The sequence below is a fragment of the Triturus cristatus genome, chromosome 1_2, assembly GCF_964204655.1.
Source record: "Triturus cristatus chromosome 1_2, aTriCri1.1, whole genome shotgun sequence".
In the NCBI taxonomy this organism is placed as follows: domain Eukaryota; kingdom Metazoa; phylum Chordata; class Amphibia; order Caudata; family Salamandridae; genus Triturus; species Triturus cristatus.
Window position 1 is genome coordinate 575,096,011 of NC_140580.1, and position 24,084 is coordinate 575,120,094.

At 40.8% G+C, this 24,084-nt stretch overlaps 1 protein-coding gene across 5 annotated transcripts in view; it reads right to left on the reverse strand.

Moving 5' to 3' along the window:
• Positions 1-3,650: 3,650 nt before the first annotated feature.
• The window catches only part of SLF2 (SMC5/6 complex localization factor 2), a 411,151-nt gene continuing 390,717 nt past the window's right edge, over positions 3,651-24,084 (reverse strand). For 4 of the 5 annotated variants that reach the window (XM_085606517.1, XM_085606515.1, XM_085606521.1 and 1 more), the window contains 3 exons: positions 22,389-22,475; positions 21,804-21,872; positions 3,651-6,549 (listed from right to left, as the gene is read on the reverse strand). In XM_085606517.1, coding sequence (XP_085462643.1) covers positions 6,406-6,549; positions 21,804-21,872; positions 22,389-22,475 — 300 coding nt within the window. In that variant the 3' untranslated portion in view covers positions 3,651-6,405. Of the gene's footprint in view, positions 6,778-21,803; positions 21,873-22,388; positions 22,476-24,084 lie in introns of all 5 variants that reach the window. The other variant, XM_085606519.1, reaches the window with a different exon arrangement.

Sequence of the window (24,084 nt, forward strand, 5' to 3'; positions counted from 1 at the left end):
AGAAGGCTTTTTCACATGGTAAAATCACCTTAGAACACACCACAATTCCTAAAATGAGTATGGTACCATCAACAAATGATTTATAATGTAACTGCTTTTTAATGAGGTGCTATCATGTATACTGGTCCCAAGATGGCTGCCAACACTTCTTGGATGAAGTGCTGACAGCCAATCAGATCTCACGATGAGATGTGTGGTTAGGCTCCGCCCAGATATATCTATCTTTTTAACTCCAATTTTCTCAGGAACTACTGAACGGATTTACACCATTTAAGCAAAAGGCACGAGTCTGAACTGAGGACTACCTCTTTGCCAAATTTGGTGTAATTCCGTTCAGCAGTTCTGGCTGTAGCTGCGTCAACAGGTCCTATGGGAAAATGCATGGGGAAAACGCGTTTTGGGCCCCCCCTTTTTTCTCGGGCCCCGCTTGACGAATCACCGTGAAATTTTCAGGATAGGAGCGGACCGGAGCTGGCCAAACGTTTGGAAAATTTTGCAAAGATTCGTCAATCGGCGCCAACGTTATTCCAAAATAGAATGTTGCAGATTTCCTATGGAAAATAGGTCCTATCTATAACTACCTACTGGCGACTGCCAGTAGGTAATATATATATATACATATATATATATATATAAATAAATACACATACATACATACATACATACATACACACAAACACACACACATCTCTATATACACCTGAATGTTGTTCATTTGACATCCGGGAAAGCCTTCTGTTAAAGAGCATTGCATAAATGAAACCCCCAAGACTTATTCTAAAAAGAGAGTCATTGATGTGTTTTATTTCGTAAAGTGAAACCCCTTTCTAGGTGTTGTTGTGTTATATGTCTCTGGCTTCATCGTGTGTGAGCCACCGTATGGAAATGGTATTTTGGGAGGGCAAAGCGAGACACCAGTCTGGCGCCTGGAGGTATTCAAAATGTGAGGAGTCTGCAGCTAGAAGTATCCATCAGATATTCTCTGATAACAGTGAAAAGGTTTCAGCAAGTTTTATAACCAAAGAATGCTTTTTGAAAAAATGTTACACGAGTTTCTCTCTGTTTCTGAGGGGTTCATACAGAGTCAGCTGGGACCACACACTGAGTTGCTCTTTGAACATGATTTTGCCCAGGCCAGTAATTCCAGCAACAAACATTCATAGGGTGTAATCTGATACGGGACTTGAAAAAATTATCCAGTGAAAATGATCAGATTATAAAGTACAACAGAAAATATGAAAGGCGGAAGAGCAGAGTTGTGTACTGGGATATTCTCGCACAATAGGTGTGGTAGAATCTGAGGCTTGGTGGCCTCTGCAGGAAGTGGAATTCAGTACAATCACATTACTGGCTGACGTCCGAATCTTTTCAGATAAGAGTCTCACTAAAGTGGCACTGATGACCGCCTTTTTAAACTGCTGTTCTTTTTAAATTACCAGGGACTCCCAGTTCGACCATAGGCAATGAATCAGCCATGTAAAAATATGAAAGATCAAATGCTGCTAAATACAGGAGTTATTGTTGGAAAATGGCCCTCTCTGAAGGGTGAACCCAATCTTTTTGCCTTCCTATGCCTATTTTTCGGACCTTCTTATTGTTGGCTTTAGGACTCAAGGCACTTTACCAATGCGGACCAAGGCTAAAATGCATGTGCTCTTTCCTCTAAACATGGTAAAATTGGTTTACTCTCGATTGGCATATTGGATTTACTTATAAGTTCCTTAAAAAGTGGTATAGCATATACACAGGCCTGTTAATTAAATGCTATTAGTGGGGCTGCCGCACTGATTGCGCTACCCACAGAAGTGGCCTTTCAAACCTGCCTCAGGCCTGACACTGCAGTGCCTGTATGTGCTGTTTACTGCCACTCTGACTTGGCATTTAAAACAACTTGCCAAGCCCTAAACTCCACTTTTATTACATAGAAGTCACTCCTGCAATGGGCCCCAAGTAACCCTAAGTGTAGGGTGCAATGTAAGAAAAAGGTAGGACATGTACCTTCATTTCTTTTACATGTCCTGGTAGTGACAAACAGCCAATTTCGTTTTTCCTCTCATAGGCTAACATTGGGAATTCCTTAATACCCTTTTAGTTGTAATTCCTGCTCAGAGAGGAGTAGATTTTTCAGATATCATATGTTTGGAATGGTAATGATAAATCCTACTTACCAGTGAAGTTGGACTTAACATCACTTGTGTAGATTTCTCTGTGAACTCCGTGTGCTTTGCAGCCTGTCTTCAATGCACATCTGGGCTGGGTGACAGCTATACTTTGTGTATTCCTCTATACAGCCACAACACAGGAAGGATAGGTGTGTCTGAGTACTCATTACATACATCTGCATTCTAATGGGCTTGCCTAGGCAGGGTGGGAAGGGCTAATTTCAGTTGAATAGGCAGTGTCCTGTACTCATACAAAGGACTGTTTACCCCTCCCACAGATAGCCCAGCAGACAGGACTGGGTTGAAAGGGATAGCTGTGCATTTCAGAGAGTTGCTTTGAAGTCACCCCCACATCAAAGGCGCTTTTGGGTTTAAGTACTGGATCTCTGACCCCCTAAAATCAGACACTAATAGACTTGTAATTAAAACTCTGCCAGAACAACTGCTGTGTTGCTTAAAGGACTCAACTGGGCAGCTAAACGAATGGCCTGCTTTTCTGTTTGTTGTCCTGCTGCTCTCTGACTCTGCTGAAGGAGAGCTAGACTCTGCCTTCACTCCAAGTGATCTTCAAGGGCTTGTTGGCTTGCCTCCTGATGCTTGAGACTACGGGATATCCAAGTCTCTAGCCGGGCTCCTGTGCCCTGCTCACTGGAAGTGGCCCAGATACCTGCAACCCGGATTAAACTGCATCTCCTGTCAGCGTATAGCAGAACTGGCGCATTGACCCAGTTGCAGGAATAAAATCGGCACATCGAATCAGAACTAGCTCTTTGCCTACAGATAGACGCATCGGACAGCATATAACCGCCGCTTGAGGAGTTTGAACCATCTCCTCGACTGCATGGCAGAATCCTGAACATCGCTCTACACCAGCACCCGTCTTCAGAACTGATGCATCGCCTTCACTGTGTGGAGAAGATAGACACATCCTGCCCTTGCAAGCCTTGATATCCTTGCATCTCACTGTTTGCGATCAGGAAAGGTACTTTGTTCACCAGGGCCTGCATGGGTCCTGTAGGCGGCCGTCACTCCATCACTGTCGGCCCATACTTTGACTTTGCCCCAGTCCAGCGCCTCCGAAAGTAACTTTTAAGCACTTTACTCTATTTATTCCTTTAAAATTCCATATCTCAACTTCTATTCATATTTTGTTTGTCGCTTTGGTCTTGTTCTGTTCAGAATATAATAATCTATTTTTCTAAACATGTGTGGAGGCACTTTGAGGTGTATTCGCTGTGTTAATGTGTGTGTGTTGCACAAATACTTCACACATTGCCTCTTTAGATAAGCCTGACTACCCTACGCCAAGCTACCAGAGAGAGTTCAGGTTATCTTTTAGTGTGTATCTAGCTTACCCTTACTAGAGTGGTGGTTTTGGCCTGGCCCAGGTGCATACCAGGGCCAACTAGGAATCCCATTTCTAACAGTTATTTTAATGTTCTCTTTGCACGTTTAACATGTATCCAATAAAAGTGACAAATACGCAAAGAAAATAAAAAGATTTTAATTTTGGATCAAAATTATATAAAAAGGACATAGAAAAGTGACTTTACGAAATTATATTAAAAAAATGACGCAGCAAAGTGAGTTATATTCAAACTTCCATTCAAAAGCAGGAGTTTCAAATTCTTTTTTCAACTTTGATACAAAACGGTAAATGAACAAAACAAAATTGTAAAAACAATTTAATTTCTGGTTTAACAAGGTATGAAAATATAGAAATTCCACAATTACTTTTTAATTACAGTAAAAAAACAAAATCAGTATATTAAGCTTTTTTTTTTTACAATTTCAGCAACAATTAAAAACTAGAATATTGAAAGTAGCATGTTAACCTTCGTCAATCACTCCTTAGTGAAATCATCATTTTATAATTCCGGTCCTCAATATAACATATGGAGAAAGATTAGCGAGGATATGAATGAAAATTACTAGATGGCACAATTACTTATATTTTAATTACCTGAGTATTTCTTTTCAAAACTGGCATGAAACAATAAAACCAGTAGCAATGCGAACATCCATACAAACAATTTTGCAGGCATTTAACGAGTTCTTCTGTCAATGCAAAGTAATTTTTAAATGGAGGCAGCAGGATATCTCCCTGCCTTGTGATCTGTATGCCTCTGCAGAAAAATACACATTTTTTCCTCTTTCTGCTGCCAACTGTATGACTATTTTCCTTTGAAAATGTTTTGGGTAACAAATCAAGCATCCATTTTACAATTCTGACCAATTAGAAAATGGCATTCGACAATTAGCAGCTAACCGCCCAAAATCATGCAATGCTATACAGAAAAGTTCAACAGAAATTTTTAAATAACAAAACTACTGAGAACTCATGCAGGTTTTATTCCCATATTTTCTCGCCTGAATAATCCACTATAGCTTAGCATCAGTTACCTGGTTTCATACACACATGCAAATTGCTACAGATCGTATTAGGGACTTTTCTGTAAAGAAACAACACCACATATACACCGTGTAAATTTCAAATCTCATTTTGCCTGAACAGTATGCAAATTAACTTGTGCATATGCTATGGTTCTCCAAACGTTTAAAGAGAGTAACAGAATGTAAAGAGATAACGTGTGCGTGACAGTACTGTCTTCCACAAACAGTCCAAACCATTAAAGATATTCCCTTTATGATGTACATAGTCACACAGTAGTCTCTAAAGACTAATCTGGTACAAAGTCCAGAAGAGGATATAAACTTAATGCTTCCAATGAAAAAGGAAGTACACCAGTTAAGCATGAGACGTGTGATATAAGCCTCTCTTTGTAAATCTAAAGAACTTGGGAGACAATCAAGTTTGAAAATGATATTCTTTCACTAGGCGCCGACATCTCAGAACATTTCCCAGCTTATTGACTTCAAGACTGTAACCATACAGCAAAAAATGTTTCCCTCAAAACTGGAGCTTTGCAATTTCAATTAACTTAAGTGAAATCTCAGGCACTGGGCTAGCCTCTGAATAAGGGGAGTAGGGGGGAAAATAAGCATAGGTATGCGAGTGATCCACTGGGCGTTCGGGAGAAAATGAGGAATACAATGCAGAAACAGTGTATGTATATTACACTTTTTTATCCACTGTTACCACAAGTCTTTTTGCCTTTTGCCGGTGCTAACGTTTATGGATTTTTGAAAGCCAAGTGCACAGCGAGACATTAATACAACATCAAACGTGAATTTACCACTTGACTCTTACTGCGTTTTTGTCTGAAAAACCTGCAGTAGTCCGGTTACTACACTTTCACACAAAATCACATTTCTGCTGGACTGTAAATGAGCAGTCAGTAGGGAACTGGACTCTGGGAAAGAAAACTCCTACATTTTTACTTTTCCATTTCATGTACTCTCAAACGTCACCTCACCATGCCTTTTATTGGAACGAGAAACAGTCAACCATATTCTTATACCCACCTCTACTAACAAAAAACATATATGGGAAGTGGGGATTTTTCTTTACCATTAAATCTAAATATTTTGAGCACCATATTTGAGAAGTGTGAATTTTTCGTCCCCTTTGAACCGAAACATTTTTAGTATCAAATTTGAGAAGTGAGAACTTTTTGCCACCATTGAACCCAACTACTTTTAGAAGCCCCTTTCAAAACATTTACTTACAGGAAACTAGTCCTTTTGAATCGTCTCTTTCGCCTTCCATTCCAACAACAGTTCCATTACCGTCATTTTTGCCAACAGCAGAATGTTTTGATACTTACAGGCAAAACCAGTATGTATTGCCGGCTAGTAGTTAAACAACACTGCTCTTCTCAAAGTGCTTAATCTTTTCAGAGACAGTGTTCCTCCACCATCAGCATTTCAGCAAAAGACCAAGAGTTGCACATAGGCCCGGCTCTACACTCCTTAAAACATTCAAAACTGGTGCTAAATGAAAACATGCTGAGCAGCATAACATGCAACTATATCAGTGCAGCAACCTCCACTCAACTTACTCTGTAGGCTGAGGAGGTACAACAAAACCAACACAAGACAACAAAATACACCTATTTAAAATAAACAAAGAGTTGTAACAATGGAAAGAGTTCGACAAATAAAGTGACAAACATGCCAGACGGCATTAGGATGCACGCATTTTTATGCACAATCATAACTGCATGTGAGCATGAAAACTGGGTGATTTAACATCTTTTAAAGTACAGAGAAATGGTTTTAAGTCTTTTAAATGAAGACCGACATCTTGAGACTCATTCCTGCTATGTTTATCTGTCCTCCTCTATATAGATTTGGTATCCTGGGCCATTTCTTCAATGTCCTCCGTTAAAGGAAAAGTTTCAGCTGCTTTTAAAGCCTGATCCACCCCTTTACTGGTTGGGGACCGGCTTTCAAAACACGGCTCCCAGTAATCGTGCAGCTTTCCCTGAAAAAAAAAAATCCATCTTTACAGCACAGCAAAAATTTGAGTGACAATGATCATACTCGTACAGCTTGAAGAAAAAATGAAGGATAGGCCTCATGCACAAGGAGTCTCTCTTTGGTACCCTGCATTTCTTGGGGTGCCTGGATCAGTTCAATGTCTCCATATATTTGAGCCCATTTTCATCAAAATGTCAGCTTGCAGGAACAGACTGGTCAGCACGAAACAAGCCTGAAGGTGATGACAAAGTGAACTAAGCATTGCCTTTATTCAAATCCCTTGTGAAGAAGTACATGTTTCTTCCCTGCAAACCATCATGAGTAGGAACTATGCCACAGTGAATGATAACGTAAAGCTTTTGTAGGAGTTGAAGTATACTGCACAGGTAAAGCATATCTTCTTCTATCTTGCAGTTTTGAAACTATACATCTGTATTTTAGATAATTCATTTAAGAAATATTAGGGAAGGGGAAAGAGAGACCTATTTTGGCAGCCCATACTGGCAGGATAGAACTTGATTCTTAAATTCAGATTTTATCACTATGGCTTCAATACTCCCCTCCCCCATAAGATGGTGAGTTGTTTATGAACTCAAAGAAATTATTGATGATTGAGAACTAGGAATGCAGTTAACTATCACTTCTCCTTCATTAGACATTCTTAGACATTCTGCAACAATAAAATAGAAATTATATTCCCAATAACAGGAGGTGGTAAAACCAATCATGATAGAAAACTCGGAGATAAAACTATGTCACAACCCATAATGCTGAAGCTAACAGATCGACTTAAAAGAACACCCATTTTTAATACCTAGCAGGAGTAAAAATGTAGGTTAAAGTTCTTTTTATGTACAGAGTCTATGGTAATGGGATCTACTGGACACTCCCTAAGGCGAAAAAAATATTTTCCCACTGAGCTGTTCCCAAAAGGGAGTTTGCGGTCTTGTACATGCCTAATGAAGAGAATGTTGGGGGAAAATAACTATCGCAGCTGTGTCATGGATCATAGTAGATGACCCACAGAAAGCTCGGACCAGATATCTGGCTCAGCTTGAGGAGCTCGTGCATCCTCTAAACCAAAACGAGCCAAGCTTTGAACTCCTGAGGGAACAGAAAATACTGCGTCTTGGTGCAGGTGCGTGTCTGAATGTTTATATATGTCGCGGTGTGTGTGAGACTGCAGGTGTGCGGGAGAGAAACTGAGCTTTTGCTTAAAATGCTTAAGGCCACACAGTCTGGCAGTGTGTGCTTCTGAAAACTGTGCAAGCAATGGATTCGGCTAGTGCCTTGAGTCGTATAAATTCTCTTGACACTAGGATGTAGGCAAGGTGAAGGTCCTGCTTATTGTGTATGCTAAAATAAATGCCTTGGGTTAGATGCCCAATGTCTTTCTGCACCAAAAACGCTTTTCTGCAGGTTGGTTGTAGGAACAAACATGGACACAGACACGTACAGAGGGCAACAATGAACATGCTGGGCATGCAGAAAGCTGGGAGATGCCGGATGGTCCCAGCACCCTATGTCCTATATGGCCAGAATCTGAAAAAACCAAAACGAGGCGCAGGGCCCAACCATGAGGATCACCTGGATCGCATTCCTCATTTCCGCAACTACCATGGATAACAAGAGGAAACGTGACCCGCTTGAACCAATCCTGACCTCGAAGGTGATGGAGCGTGATTTAAGAATATTTTGCTTGATCAGTTCCTGATTATTGGTCATTGGGTGTGATACTAATACCTACTTAAGAAATATGACTAACAGCGTCTCATGAAATATGTGAAAGTTTGAAACTGCATCGTAAAAGCATGCAGAAGTGTCTCAAACTGGTTTAAGGTTAAGTCATTCATGACAGCGAGAAGCCTACTAATGTGCTATGACAATAATTAGAAAAAGTAAGAATGTAGGTTGCAGTATTTAGCAAAATATGGTTATGAAAATGTTTAAGTAAAATAATTTCTGCTTATGCTTTCTCCAATATGTGAATCCAAGAGAAAGTGCTTGCTCATTTATTAATGAATAATATTCAGATTAAGCTTATAAGTATAATGAAATGGTGTTCTTATATTATTTTTATGCATCTTTATTTCTCTAAAATGATTTCAATATTAGCGTGTTATTCATTTGAAAATGATTTAGTGGTTTTCCATTGTTGGCCTCAAAAATGTATTTTGTCCTTTATTATTTACTTTGAATAAGACTAGAAAATGCTGACCTGATTGTACATTAGCTACCACTAATATAGCTGCAGTTTCTTTCCTACAGTTTGAATATTGGACATTTTCTCTGTAACAAAAAAACTATCAACTTTGTTGCAAGCTCAGTGGAGAGGGTGTGGAGCGGACATGTTAAGTTGTTAGTGTATTTTCCTATTTCTGCCGGAGACTGATATTGTACATTCCTAACAAATGGTGAACACTACGCAAAGATATTGCATGTGGGTTCCGGACGATATAAGTTAGAGAACGATCATACCACGATCGCACCATGACTGTTAACCAATAGAAACCATGCAAACAGCACAAAAGTTACTTTGTCTGCAGGAACTGTGAACGTTTTGAGGTATAACTGCCCCTTGGGAAGAGGACATGCACGGCTATTTTCCTTGCAAATCCTGGGCCTGACATGCTGTCAGTCCGAACTCCGATTTCCCTGAACTGAACGCTCCTGATTTTCTCTGCACTTTACCGGCTGGTGAAGTCAAGCAGACCAAACCCTTTCGGGTGAAGGTTTATTGACTTAAGCTTTTGCACACTGTGTTCTGGCTTCATACTGGGTCCACTCTCAAATCTGGCCCTGCTAAATCTACAACCTATTCTTTGGTTCATATGATTATAAAATTGCATATTGTAAATGCATTTTGTAGTCTCTTTCTCTCTCCCTCTCACCTTTCCACCAGGTATTGATTTGTGATGTATTTGCTCTGAACTGTGATGATTTGTGAATTGACCTTTATACAAATGAATATCCGTTATTAAATGTTTCTAATGTACTTTTGTGTTTTGACCATACATCTTGAAGTTTGATAAAGGTATTGTATGTATATTGGTATTAGCTAAGCACTTCTTTATTACAAGTCCTCATGAAGGAGTGACTAACCCGCTCTTGTTAGCTGTGTCCCTATCATCTCATACAGAGATCTATCGGAGGACCTTATGGTTGGTGAATGCTTATAGAGTTTCTATGGACCAAACTCTGTTTTATTGTGAATTATGTAGCTGTGAAAAGAGTTTACGGTGTGGTGGGAAACTCAGGTTTAAGCCCACAACTTTTACACTGCTTCCGCTGGATCAGTTTTCTGGTAGCAGAGGATGATTATTTTGATTAAAATACTAGGTAACGAACAGACTGAGTTAAGAGACATTGACAGACTATAGAAAATGTGTTCATTTGTGTTTAATGTTGTGGTCCGTCGTTGACCTTAATGGGTTTGTTGTTGACTTAAGATCCCGGGATAAAGCCTAAGGGCGGCCTTAGTGTGGCATACACTAAGCATGTTTTGTCTGCTGTGGAAGAAGTACTGTGCATAGGCCTTGCCGGGGCTAGCATAGGGAACTTTAAGTGTAACAAGTGGAGATTCTTGAGGTTTCTTCAAAAGAGTGCATTTGGAGAGATCTTGAAGATTTTCATTTAAGTGAGGGTGATATTGCGCTGGTCGCGGTTTTGTTGGAAGCAAAAGAAATTCTCAGATTGTGTGGTTCCATTGTTTTTCTTTTAGTTGAGCAGACAAGTTGTTTTATGTAGTTTGTTTTGTTAAAGACTTTGTAAAGACAACAACTTTGTAAAGGGAGGGTCAGTCGCAGGAGTTAAAGTGACGTCACTAGGTGCCGCACTGGTATTGGTTGGCTGGTAAGAGATCATCACTAGGTGCCTCACTGGCATTGGTTGGTTGGTGTGGAGCCGCGCTGGTATTGGACAGCGTGATCAGCTTTGATTGGTGGCAGAGAATCATAACACGGAAAAGTAATTGTTGAAGATTTTCTTGTAAAGAATTTACCTTTAGCGTAGAGAATAAAATCTTTTTTTAAATTGATAAAAACCTTGTTTAGTAAAGATGAGCTGATACCAATTAGAGGAGGAGTTCCTGTGGCTCCGGAAGGAACCCCTGCTTCATTTATGTCACTGGAAAAAGGCTATCACACGTGTACGTGGTTGGAGAACTGGGTAAAATCTACTGAGCAAGATAGTAGTTTAGCATTTCCAGAGAATGGGACTTTTAATAATAGAATTTTAGAAAATTTAAAGAAATCAAATTAATAGCTTGAAACCAAATCCTAGACCTATGCAGTATGAAACATTTGAAGAAGAAAAGAAGGATGTTGAGGAGTTGAAGTCTAGAAACACTGATTTAATTGTTGAGGAAGCAGAAGATATAGATGATGATTTCCTGAATGAATTACTACTGAACAGACCTCCACTTTATCATGAAGAGCAGAATTATGTGGAGTCAAGACCCCTTGGGTTACCACCAAGTGCTCCAATAGTGCATATAGAGAAGACATCATTAGTACAGAATCAGACTCTAGTTAGAGAAGAGTTGCCAAAAATCATGACATCAATTAACCCAGATGCTTTATCGGTCCCAGTAACTATAGGTCCTATTGTTCCATTATATAATAGACAATGAGTTTTGCAAGTTCATACTTTAACAGTTCCTAATGGAAATATAAATGGAGTTCACATCGTTTTGGTAATAATGGGACTGAGGAATCAGGGAATGACAAACAGGAATGGGTCAAATGAGAATAATGGAGCAAATGCTATTACATGTGAAGGGTTAGAATCCTTGATTCATATTTTAGACAAAAAACAGTTGAAACTCCAAAAGAGGTTTACAGATAGATCCAAGAAGGATGTTGCAGATGGAGAGGTGGATGACATCCTCATCAGGAGGGTCAAAGACGGGTGGAGTTAGTGAAGAAATTCAGAGATCAGGATAGGGTACATCTTTAGGATCTTCCCCAAAAGAGTTAGATGAGTGGATAAAAGAGATTGCATCCGGTTGCAGTATACAAAATAATTGTTCTTCCCGAAGGTCGAGCATAGAAGTGCGCAAATTAAAGGTGGAAATAGAAGAACTTATACTGGGAACTATTAGTCCAGAGAGGTTAGCAAATCGTGATTAAGAGTTACTTTATGTGTAAGGATATTACTGAGACAGCGAGAAATACACATGCAAGATTTGCAGGGATTGCACAAAAGTATGGACTTGATATAGAGGAATCCAAAGCTTTACAAAAGACATAAATCGATTGGATTTTAGTGACAAGGATTTAGAGAGTTTGAATGTTTTGGAAAGCGTTTGCAGATAAAGGAGTTAATTAACACCCTAAAGCATTGGGGTAAAGTGGATCGATGGGAAGGCAGATGGGCAAAAGGAAATTAGATATTCAGTAACTTTACCTCTGTATCCTGTGAGGGAGACAGAAACTGGTGAAGCAAATGCAACAGAATTTCCTATGAGGGCGGTTCCAGGAGGTGGGTTTGTTCATGTACCTTGGTCTAGGCAGGCTATATTATCATTTACAAATGATTTCCCTAGGTTGAGGGAGAAGCCAGTAGAGTGGTACAAACAAGTGGAAAGGTTTGTTAAGGTTTCTAAAGTCCTGTGGAAAGATTTGGATGCATTGTTTGATATTGTAGTTCCGACTGATTTGTGGGTAGAGTGTAACATTGCTATAGACTGGCTGAAAGAAGAATATCCGAGAGATCCAAAAACAGGAGCTCCATTGAAAAAAGTCATGAAAAAATATAATCAGGTTATTACTTATTTGAAGGGAAACATTTTGTCAAAAGAAAACAGATTGGGTGATAATAGACAGGACTAATCAGGAGCTTAAAGAGTCAGTGCATGCGTATACTGAAAGGCTTTTTCAGACATTTAAACAGTATAGCGGTATTGAGAATGTCTCTGAGTAAGATATGGGACATTTTGAATATCGGTTTGTGCATGGTTGGAGGCCAGAAATAAGTGCCATTATTCAACAGCATCTGATTTGTTGGCAAAGCAAGTCGATTGACGAAATTCTTCGTTATGGAAAATATTGTGGAGAGGATATTGATTCGCCTCACAAAATGTTAAAAGAGAAATTAATGTTGGCTCAGATGAAAGCAGCAAAGAAAGAAGGATTTATGAATATGGATTTTACAGGAGCTTATCACGGAAATAGTTAAGACTAGTACTGGAATGAGAGGTGCAGTAGCAGCTAAGATTTTAAAAGACAGCCAAATAGTTCCTTTTAGATACAAGGATTGGGAGAATAAGGTGGCGTTATACGCAGAGGTTTTGTTGGTTTTCACATCAGATCTGAACCTATCATTCCCTCCATTAAATGACCTAACTTCCCAATTTGGCTGTATTGCTGGGTATTCGGTAAACAGGGAAAAAACCGAGGTTATGGCATTGAATTTGGAGTCAAAACTAAATATTTGTAAAAAGGAGATTAAATATTTAGGCATAAAGCAGAATATTGAGGACCTCTTTGAAACCAATTTCTTCAGTGTAATGAAAAACTGGAAACCGGATGCTTAGTTGGTCTCATCTTCCATTGAAGTTCATCGGCAGAGGAAATAACAGGGAAAAATTAATAGTTTTATATGGGACTCAAAGGGACCCCGTATTGCCTGGAAAATACTATGCAGAAGGAAAGAAAAGGGCGGCCTATGTCTGCCAGCTCTAACGTACTATGCCTGGGCTTTCATTTTAGGGAACAGGAAGATGCTATTAACCAAACCAGACAATTCCGACATTGGCAAAATGTTTGGGAACATGTTGTCAGACACTGAAGGAGGAATGCAAGGCTTTATGTACAAGTTCAGCAACCCCAAGTACTTTAAGAGAGTATGCCTCAAAAGTTTTAAAAGTATGGCAGAACTTTGGTTTAAGATTAGGAAGGAAGTTAAACTCGCGTACTATAGCAGGTGGGCGCCGATTTGGAGCGCACCAGGACCTCCTGTATGGAAGAAAGTTTTTTGGGCCAGTCCGGTAAATGAGGCAGGATTGTGGAGACGGGGGGGGGGGGGATATTACGGAACAAGGAGATTTTGTAGCTTGGGACAAATTGGTAGAACTGTCCAATAACAATCTCTCCAGGTTTAAATATCTACAAATGAGAAGATGGTTTCAGTCATCTGAGGTGGAGATCGGTAAGTCAAATGAGTTGGAAGGTGGCTTAATGAGTAAAGTACAAAAGAAGAAGTGGCGAGGTGGTACTGGCTATTGGTGGATCTTCCAGAGGGCGACTTCAAACTCCCTACCACTCTATGGGGAAAGTGCTTGCCGATGCTGCAGCTGGAAGACCTATGGCAAGTACCTGTGAACTTCCTCTATTCAACAGTTTATCCCACCAACTTAAGAAAGAACCACATCTTCTGTCTCCATAGAGTGTATTGGACGCCGTACAGGTTATCAAAGTTGGGGAATGGAAGATCATCAAGGTGTGTAAAATATTGTCAAGAGAAGGCTGATGATATCCATATGTTCCTGGAATGTCCTGGGATTCAAAAATTTTGGGAAGATGTAAGTAGAGATTTCTCAGATATAGCAGACACCGAATTCCAGGTAAGCTTACCTCTGGTGCATGCTGATTTTACAAATGACGAACAAAAAGTGTTTTTTTACCAGATTCTTTTGGCACTTAGAGAGATCTGTAAAAAGGAGATGAGCCATTTGCTGCCAACTGAAGTAGATTGGATAAAAACTGTTAAAAATATAATATGTCTGGATAATATATCGGAAAAGAAAAGGAATACATTTCGGATGCCTGTTTTAAAGTGGTTAGAGTTGAAATGAAGGGGTATGTCAAGGGAAGGGTTTGGTCCAATGCCTTTTTTCCTTAACGGTCTCCTAGTTCTCCTGGATGCTCTGCAGTTCAGCTGGTTGGGGGGCAGGGCGGAGAAACAAGGGAGAACGTTATGGGATATTAAGACCCTTGGTATAATTAAATTGTTCTGGTAGGTGCTGGATTGGGGGGGCCAGAGCTGGATTCCAAGGCAAATGAGGACTAAAAATAAAAATAAAAAAGCGGTCCAGTGACCAATACAGTGTTGAATTTGACACCACTCCCTAGTGGTCGAGGTGGTAATTTGGAAGAAGTTTGTGTCATGGGTACGGCAAGTTCGGGCATTGAAAACGCAAGTGTAGAAATATTCAGTCAAACACAGGTGGTGTATGGTTTACATACTCAGAAGTAGATGGGATGAGAAAGACGCAAATGAATAATGAGATAATTAATCAACATAATCAGAATCACCAGATGTTGGTTGACAGAGGACAAGATCAGAGAATGCCCCAAGCTCCTATGCAAAATGTGAATGGTCAAGTGAAAAGGTACAATACGACTTTGGGTCCCGATACCAATGATCAATTGAAACCAAATATGCAGGCATCTTCACATTACTTGATGCAGTTGGATGAGAGCGATTCAGAAACATCTCAGTAACGGTGCCTGAGGGGGAGGAGGAATGTGTGCTTGTCGCATCCTTGGAGGTAGACCAGAGTGGTCCCTATGTGGATAGCGAGGTTGATGGAAAATCTATTACATTCCTCGTAGACACTGGTGCTACCAGTTTCACTGAGAATTGTGGAAATTCCCAAACGACCCCTCTCGGGAGAAAGTATCCAAGTTGTAGGAGTTTCAAACAAATTGATTAGAACCCCAGTGACCAAACCTATGAAAATACAAATTGGAAGTTTTGAAGATTTGCACAAATTTATTGTGTGTGACACTAGTCCAGTTAACCTGTTAGGTAGAGACCTACGGTGCAAGATGAACTGTTCCATTTATTGTACACCAGATGGAGTAGCATTTCATACGAAAGATGAGGATGTGGTGTTCAAAGTGGCACAACAGAAAATGGAAGTGAATAATCTATGTCCTTTATTTGCAGCGAATGATTTGCCAGTTGAATTGAAAGATACAGTGTTGACTGAGGTGTGGGATTTTTCAGGAAAAGATATTGGTCTGATGAAAGGAGCAGCTCCAATTCGGATTACTGTAACACCAAATGCAGAATTCCCGAGAACACCAGCTTACAAAACGAATCCTGAGACAATTGCAAGAGTAACTCCTGTGATTGAAATGTTTATTGAACAAGGTATTCTGAAAGAGATTTTATGGAGTTCATGCAATTCGCCCATCATGGGAATTCGCACACCTAATGGGAAATATAGAATAGTTCAGGCCCTTCGAAGAATCAATCAGATTGATATACCTTGTTGTTCAATAGTGCCAAACCCAGCTGTGATTCTGTACCAAATTCCATGTGAAGCAGAATGGTTTTCAGTGATTGACTAGTGTCAAGCATTTTTCTCGAAACCCCTGCATACGGATAGCCAATATTTATTTGCGTTCCGATTTGGACTCTGTGTCTTGGCATGGTGCCAAGTTCCACAAGGGTATACTGAAAGCCTCTCAATCTCCAATCAGATGTTGAAGAAAAATCTAGAGTCATTGGTAATGCCTAATAACTCAGTGTTAGTGCAGTATATTAATGATTTGTTGGTTGCACCAGGAACAAAAGAGGCTTGCATTTCTGATACGATTGTCTTACTGAACCACTTGGCAGTAGGTGGGCATAAAGTGTCACCAGCAAAGTTACAATTTTGTCAAAAAGAGGTCCTTTGTTTGGGACGCAACATTGAGAAATGAGTCAGAAAAGTGTCTCAAGATCGGATCAATGCAATTTTCAAATGAATCCACAGAGTACACAATAGGAGGTTTGAATGTTCATGGGGATGGCTGGATATTGCAGGCAGTGGATCCTACATTTTTTACTGATAGCCAAGCCATTGCAAAGGCTGACACACAAAGATGTGTCAGATCCTGTTCATTTAGATGAAGAATGCATGAGTTCATTTCTTGAACTAAGAGATAATTTGTGTCGAGCACCAGCATTTGGAATGCCCAACTTCAACAAGAATTTTGCACCGTATAGCAGCAAACTTAATGGTCGTGCACTTTCAGTTTTAACACGAATGCACGGAACAGCACGCTGTCCAGTGGCATATTATTCTACCAAATTGGATCCTGTAGCTGCTGCCTTACCTGGTTGTTTGAAAACAGTTGCTGCTACATGTGTGAGCTTGGAACAAAGTGAAACAATTGTGACAGGATATCCATTGAAAGTGTATACGCCACATTCAGTTGAGATCTTGTTAATGCAAATTGGCATACAGCATCTTATAAGCAGTCGCTCAACAAAATATGAACAGAGGATTTTGGGTGCAGAAAATGCATCTGACAAGATGCACAACTCTGAATCCAGCTACTTTGTTGCCACTTCCTAGTTGTGATATGGTGGTGGATAAAGCAGATCATGATTGTCTCGATGTGACTGAATTATGTACAAAACAAGACCTGATATACAGGATACTCCATTAACTGAATCCGATCATGTGTTTGTGGATGGATCATGCTTGAGAGACAATCAAGGTACCTTGCGGGCTGCATATGCAATTTGTACGGTGATGGGAGTTGTTGAAGCATCATGGTTGAAAGGAGTGAGTTAAGCATAAGTGGCAGAATTGATTGCATTCACTAGGGCGTGTTGCATTACAGAACAGATGTGGGTTACCATATTTACAGACAGTCAATATGGTTTTGGGGTGGTACATGATTTTGGGCAATTGTGGTCTCAATGTGGGTTTATGACCTCTTCGGGTTAACCAATACAAAATGGAGTGTGTGTAAAAAACCTATTGATAGCACTACAGCTAGTTTGTTCTCACTTTGGGTTGATGCATATCCTACGTGAAAAAATAACAGCTTAACTGTTGCTAAACTGCTACTTCGAGTTAATACCGAGATTAGCATTTCCAGTCTCGGTGAAATCAGATAGAGGAACGCACTTTAATAATGAAGTGGTGAGGATGCTTTGTGTCACTTTATAAATTGAGCAAAAATTGCATTGTGCTTATCGACCAGAGGCATCAGGCGTGGTCTAACAAGCAAATAGCAAAATAAAATCGCGATTAGCAAAGGTTTGTGCGTCCACATCATTGAAATGGCCTGATGCATTACCACTGGTGTTAATGAGTTTGGGAAGTATCTCAGACAGAGGAACAGGACTGTCCCCACATAAGATTATTATGGGGCAGGCTATGGGACAGCCTACAGTCCCAGCAAATCAGCTTGTTAACATATCTGATGACTTTGTGCTCGATTACCGTAAAGGATTGGCTGACGTAGTGCATTCTGTGTCTCACCAGGTTGGGGAAGTCACCACTACTGTTCAACAGGCGCTAACATACTACTTGTAACCAGGTGACTGGGTGCTTATAAAAACACGTGAGAAAGGAAAATGGTACTTACCAGTATGCATCTGTTCTTGGCATGTAGAGCTGCAGATTTGTATATTTTTTCATAGATCGCTATCTAGTGTTGGGCTCGGATGTTTGCACTTTGTTTTTGTTTTGGTAGAAGTCTTTGTAGTCAAGAGGTAGGTGACTCCTCCCTAGGACAATAGGGCATATGGGCATCGACTCCATCCTTAGATTGTTTTTGCCATGAAGGGTTATGATGGAGTAGTAAGAAGTAGAAAGAGATGTCCAAGTGTAATGTATCTAAGTAAGATAGTACATGTGAAAGAATGGAAGAAGAACTTGAGGATGAAGTTCCCATTTGTGGATCTGCTGTGTTTGACAACTGAGCAGATCTGCGATTTGATTGTGTACCCCTGGGAGGTGTTCTGCAAGGAGATATATGTTTTGCGGAATGGCCCATCTCCATATGCTCGAAGCTAGGTGTGAAAGCTGCAGAGTGTTCCCCCCTGTTTCTGTATGTAGTACATTGCTGGCATGTCTGTACGGACCAGGACAGCTTTGCCTGAGAGGGAGGTTGAAAAGATTTTAACGCTAGGAAGATTGCTAACAATTCCAGGTAGTTTATGTGGAATTGTTTTTGTTGGGGGGTCCATATGCCCTGGATGGTATGGGTTTGAAGATGAGCTCCCCAGCCGGTGAGCGATGTGTCTGCTGTTAGCACTGTCTGCGGAACCGGGTCAGGGAACGGCCGCCCTTTGAAAAGGTTTTGTCTGTTCCACCACTGCAGAGAGCGATGAGTGCGGTCGTCCACCAACACCAGATCTGTTAGCTGACTTTGAGCCTTGTTCCACTGATGCGCCAAACATTCCTGTAAGGGACGCTTTTGGAGTCTTGCATAAGAGAACAGGAGAATGCAGGAGGCCATCATCCCGCATAACTGCATGAACACTCGCGCTGGTAGTGAGTGTTGAGGCTGACATTTTTGGATTAGAGCCTGTATGGCGCTTATCCTGACTGGTTTGGGGTATGCTAGAGCTTTTGAAGTGTCTATTGTAGCCCCAAGGTATTGTTGTATGTTGGAGATGGGATTTGGCGAGGTTTACTGTGAATCCTAAGCTGTGAAGCAGTTGAATTGTGTTGCACACAGCTGCTGTGTGATTTGGCTTTTATGAGTCAGTCGTCCATATAAGGGAAGACATGAATATGCTGTCTCCTTAAGTGGGCTGCAACTACTGCGAGTCATTTGGTGAAGACTCTGGGTGCTGTAGTGACCCCGAACGAGAGGACTTTGAATTGGTAGTGTTGACCATCTACCATAAACCTGAGATATTTCCTGTGAGCGGGGTGCATGGGAATATGGAAGTAGGCGTCCTTTAGATCCAGAGTGGACATAATAGTGCACACTGCCCACTGCAAGGTCTTGTAGGGCCAAAACATAAAACAAAAAAACATGTCTGACCGCTTTGCTTGTAAGGGTTCAATCTTGCCACAAATTTGTCCCAGCACCTGGCATAAATGGATTTTGTGGAAGGGCGCTGGTGGCATGGGTGGCATCCACCGCAGCAAGTCAATCTCCACGCATGCAGGTGTATATTGCATAGAGTCGGGTGGAGGACCCTGGCCTGTTACAGCAAAAAACATATTTGTGAAGAAGTAGCTTGATTGGAGGACTGATTCTCATGCCCGTAAGTGTTGGGTACCACACACTCCTGGCCAAATCTGGAGCCACTAGGGTGGCCTTGGACCCAGTCATTCTTGATCTTTTTCATAACTAGAGGCAACTGCAAGTTCGACAGTGGCAAAAATATCTAGCCAGAGTTCTCCATACTGCTAGAAGATTCGCTGCCCTGTCCCAGCTCAGGATACAGATGCCATTTGTTATCTGCCAAACGACGTCTGCTCAGTTTGTCTGCCCTGACATTTAGCGATCCTGCCAGGCGGTTCATGATCTGGGAGAAGCCCAGACACTTTAACCAACTCCAGAGGCACAGAGTCTTCAGGGATAGGACTCAGGAGCCCACTCTGCTCTGCTTGCTTCAATACCACATGGCATTAGTGTAACCTGTGAGAACCTGCACCAGCCGCCTATTGATGGACGTCAGGAAGGCCTTCAGAGCCAGACGAATGGCCCGCAACTCCGACAGACTGATATGAAGCCGGGCTTCTGTCAGACACCAGACTTCTGATTTCCACCTCCTCAGCCCAGCAGGGGCTCGTCCATCACTATGATCAGCAGTAGGTTTTAAATAGAGAAGGGCCTGTTGCTGGAGAAATTGCTTTAGAGCAGCCACCACTGCAGATTCCACTGCAGAGCTGCAACCTGTCGTAGCTGACAAGGAGAATGTAGGTGGCTAAGAGGCCAACAAGCCTTAGAGCTGTTCTTTCCGAGATCCAGGATGAAAGCTGAAGCATTAGCATCATAGCCCGAATTTCCTGAACTTTTTGCTGCAGAAAAAAGGCCCTCAACTGCACAGTGTCCAGGATAGCTCCAAAGAATGGAAGCCTCTGAAGGAGACCGATGCAAATTTGCCTCATTGATATTGAACTCCTACAATGTCAGGAGGTTCCCAATCATCTGGAGGCGGTATATGACTTATTGTGGTGAGTCCACATTCAACAGTCCGTCATCGCGGTAGGGCAAAACGGGTATCCCTATCTTCCAAAAGGTAGGCAGCGGCCACCACATCGCTTTTGTGAATGCCTAAGCAGCACAACAAATTGAAAATGGTCCTGGGCTTATCTTGAACCGCAGAGAAAGGCTATGTGACTGCAAGACGGTTTAAATAAAAATAAGCATTCTGCAGATCCAAGGACACCATCTATTTGCATGGGTGAGAGCAGACATGATCTGGGTCATGGGTAGGACTTTGAATTTGTCCTTGTACAGGAAGGCATTTAGAGGCCACACGTCCAAAATTGGCCAGATAACCCCGTCCTATTATGGAACGATTTATAAGACCTATGCATCAGACATATTGGATTGCCACCCTGGGAGGACAGAATTAATCTTCCCCAACCCCATTTGCTGGGCATGTCTTTGCCTATAAGCCAACCATCTGGAAAATGATTGCCATGGTTCAACAGATCCAAGAGCGTGCTATGGCTATACTTTCTTTAAACAGCTGCAGGGCAGAGTCTGCTTTTTCAAGAAAAAGGACTGACCCATAGAAAGGCATATCCATTAGGGAGGCCTGTAGATCCCGCAAAAATTCTAGCGTTGACAAAGTAAAAGACTTGCCAACTTCCCTCACCAGGCAATCAGTAGTATCTAGACCATCACAGATATCATGTTTGGGTGCGTCTTATTCAGCATGAATCTTTTGAGCCAAAGAGGTCTTCCGGGAACCCCATCAGTACCTCGCTGGCCATATGCCACAGGACATGTGTATAATGACCCAGAAAGCAAACCGCATTGACCAACCTGATTGCCATACTGGCGGATAAAACATATGCTTGTCAAAACTCACACTCCTCTTTGATTCCCTATACAGGGGATTTGTGTAAAATGAATTGGGATTCACTTAACTGGTGGAGGTCCAAACCTGAAGGCTCTATCGAGCAGGATGTTTGGTAATAAAATCAGGATTGCCAAAATAAGAGCAAAAGGAGTAGGAATGAAATGAAGAATAGTATGGATATATTTTCCCAGATGAAGATTCTGCAACGTGTAAATTTGTTTTGAAAGTTCTTTGGTTAGAAGCCATCTAAAAATCTGAAAAAACAAATAATAAATAATACACTGCTTTATCAAAGTACCAGAAACTTGGTGGTTGGTGATGGATGATAATTCCCGGTATGCAAATTTAAAAAAGATGCACTGCTGGTGAAATAAAGTATTTACAGGTCTAGTTCAAAAGTGGAATAAAGAATGCTACTTGCTCAGGAATATAAGGAATAGTCAAACTCAACTACATGACAAATTGAAAAGAAACAGGCCAAAAAAAAACATAAGAGCCAAACAATGATCTAATTTAATTGATTATCTAATTCACCTTGTTCGGTTTCGAGTTGTTTAGTAACTCTTGCCATGTTCCAGATATCCTTGCAACTAAATCTTTAACCTAAAATGTAAAGACAAAAGAGACAAATGTCTTAAGAGTGAACTTTGAGGCAAGGCATTTTCCATACACACTTCATCATAGTTGGTTATACGACTGTGAAAGAGTGGATGTCAATTTCAATAATTAAGTATACATCTATTAAAAGTATTGCAACCCTTGCCATATATAGTCTGCATGGTTTTTCTAAAGAGCCCTAGTGCTGAAGATAGGGAAAGGTTATGAAAGCGAGGGTGATCGTTAAATTAACTTTGAATCTGTGAAACACATCAATTATTTGGCAAAATCTATACAAATCAATTAAGTCATCTAGAAATTTCAAAATCACACACAGCAAGAACCAAGAATATGGATCAGACTTGAACTTTTAACTCCACTAGTTAAACTCAAAAGCTAGGACACAGTAAAGAAAGACAATCCCTCTCACATCAATGACGAATTATTTAGAAAATGAGCAATTATTGATTTGGCTAGTGCCTCTGATGCCTTAGAAAGCAAAGAATATTGTGTTCAACTTACTTTAGTTTTGTAAAACAACCTTGCATCTTCCCGGATATCACACTTAACATGCTTCTCTAGGGCAGTAGAAAGATTCAATATGAATGTCTATGAAAAAAGGTTAAAACAAAGGTAAGTAATTTCAATGTTTAATTGTAATCTCCTATTACTACACAAACTTGCGAAGGTTAGCCTTTGCAACTGTACATTGAGGACAGAAAGGTGAGCTTTTCTCGAGATCAAAGTTACTATTTTAGACTGATAATGCTTTTCAAATCAGATTAACTATGAATCCATCAGAGGAAAAGCTCATCTTTGCAAAAAGAATGCATTTGATGTTGACGATTCAAAAAGCAACAGAAGATGGTTTATTTTTTAAACCTCGAGCCATCCTGCTATAAATTAGATGCCAATGTTCATATGAAAAAACAAGCAAACATTTATAGAATACTTACTTGAAACACTGGTTTTGCTGCTTGATATCCATTATAAATCTGCAAACTTGCATACATCTGGCTTAGTGGGACAATGTAGATTTTATTTGTTTCTGCCAAGGAAAGGACAAGGACTTTGCTGTGTGCTGTGTCCCGTGCTTGAGGAAGATCTCGAAGGACTTGAAGTGGAGCTTGCCCCCGGTTCAAGAGGTCTCAGGAACAGTAAAGACTTCAACATCCTTTTGGGCACCGTCTCAGGAACCGCTGGTTTCAGTCGCTGCAGAAGAAAAAGGCAACCGACTGTCACCGAGTCCGTTGCAGGATTCTGTGTCCTGAAGACCCCGCAGAAGGCAACGCTGCACTTCGCACCGTGTTCTTGGTCTCACCTACACAGTCTTGACGATCATCACCGAACAGTTGCTCACACCGCATCCTGTGGGTACTGCATTCGCACCACCACGCTCCACCCTGCCTCGATGTCACCAACACAGTTGCTGCCCAACCGGTATATCGACCGGCTATTTTGCCTGCACCCGGTTTTTCTTGTATATATAGGACATTGTCCCCCGCAGTCTAACCACCGGTAGGATCTGTGGGGTAGCTATTTGATGGCACGTTCGATCGGCACTAGATTTAAGTACCTTGCTCCTTGACCACCCAGGCACTCTCTCTATTTTGCTTTCTATTTTTGCTTTATTTTTACTTCACTTACCGTTTTGCTGGTCGCTTTTTTATCTTTTTTCCTTTCCGTTCTAGACTAGGGTATTCACTTTGGCATTACAATTTACTTTTCCTGCATGAGAGTCACCGGAGAAGAGTCCACAATATACTCCTTTGCATGTATCTTCCTTTAGCAAGTCTCTCTGACGCTGCTCTATATTTGTCCCTTTATACAGTCTCTCTATATATAATTCTTTCGTATTTTGCATGTAGATACCTCGGCTCCCAGTTACACTATGGAGATATTTCCTGTGCAGCATTTTCACAATGAATGAATGCTGAAGTAATTTTTATTGGATTAGCTGTGACTCAGTATTGGCTCACGTTTTTTTCCCTGCTCATTCTTTTATATCTTCGGCGGAAGGTTTTCTTCATGTTTATTGGTCTGGTTTTATTTTTGTGCAGTTATTTAATTCCTTTTGGACATATCCTCCCCGTTTCTTTGTATCTTCATTGCAGCCCTATCTTTAGGCTCTTGGATCCTCTGCTTTATACGTAGGTGTTTTGTTTATGTTGCTGTTTTAGTAATTGTTAGCCACCACTGTTCATCATTTGATTTTTTC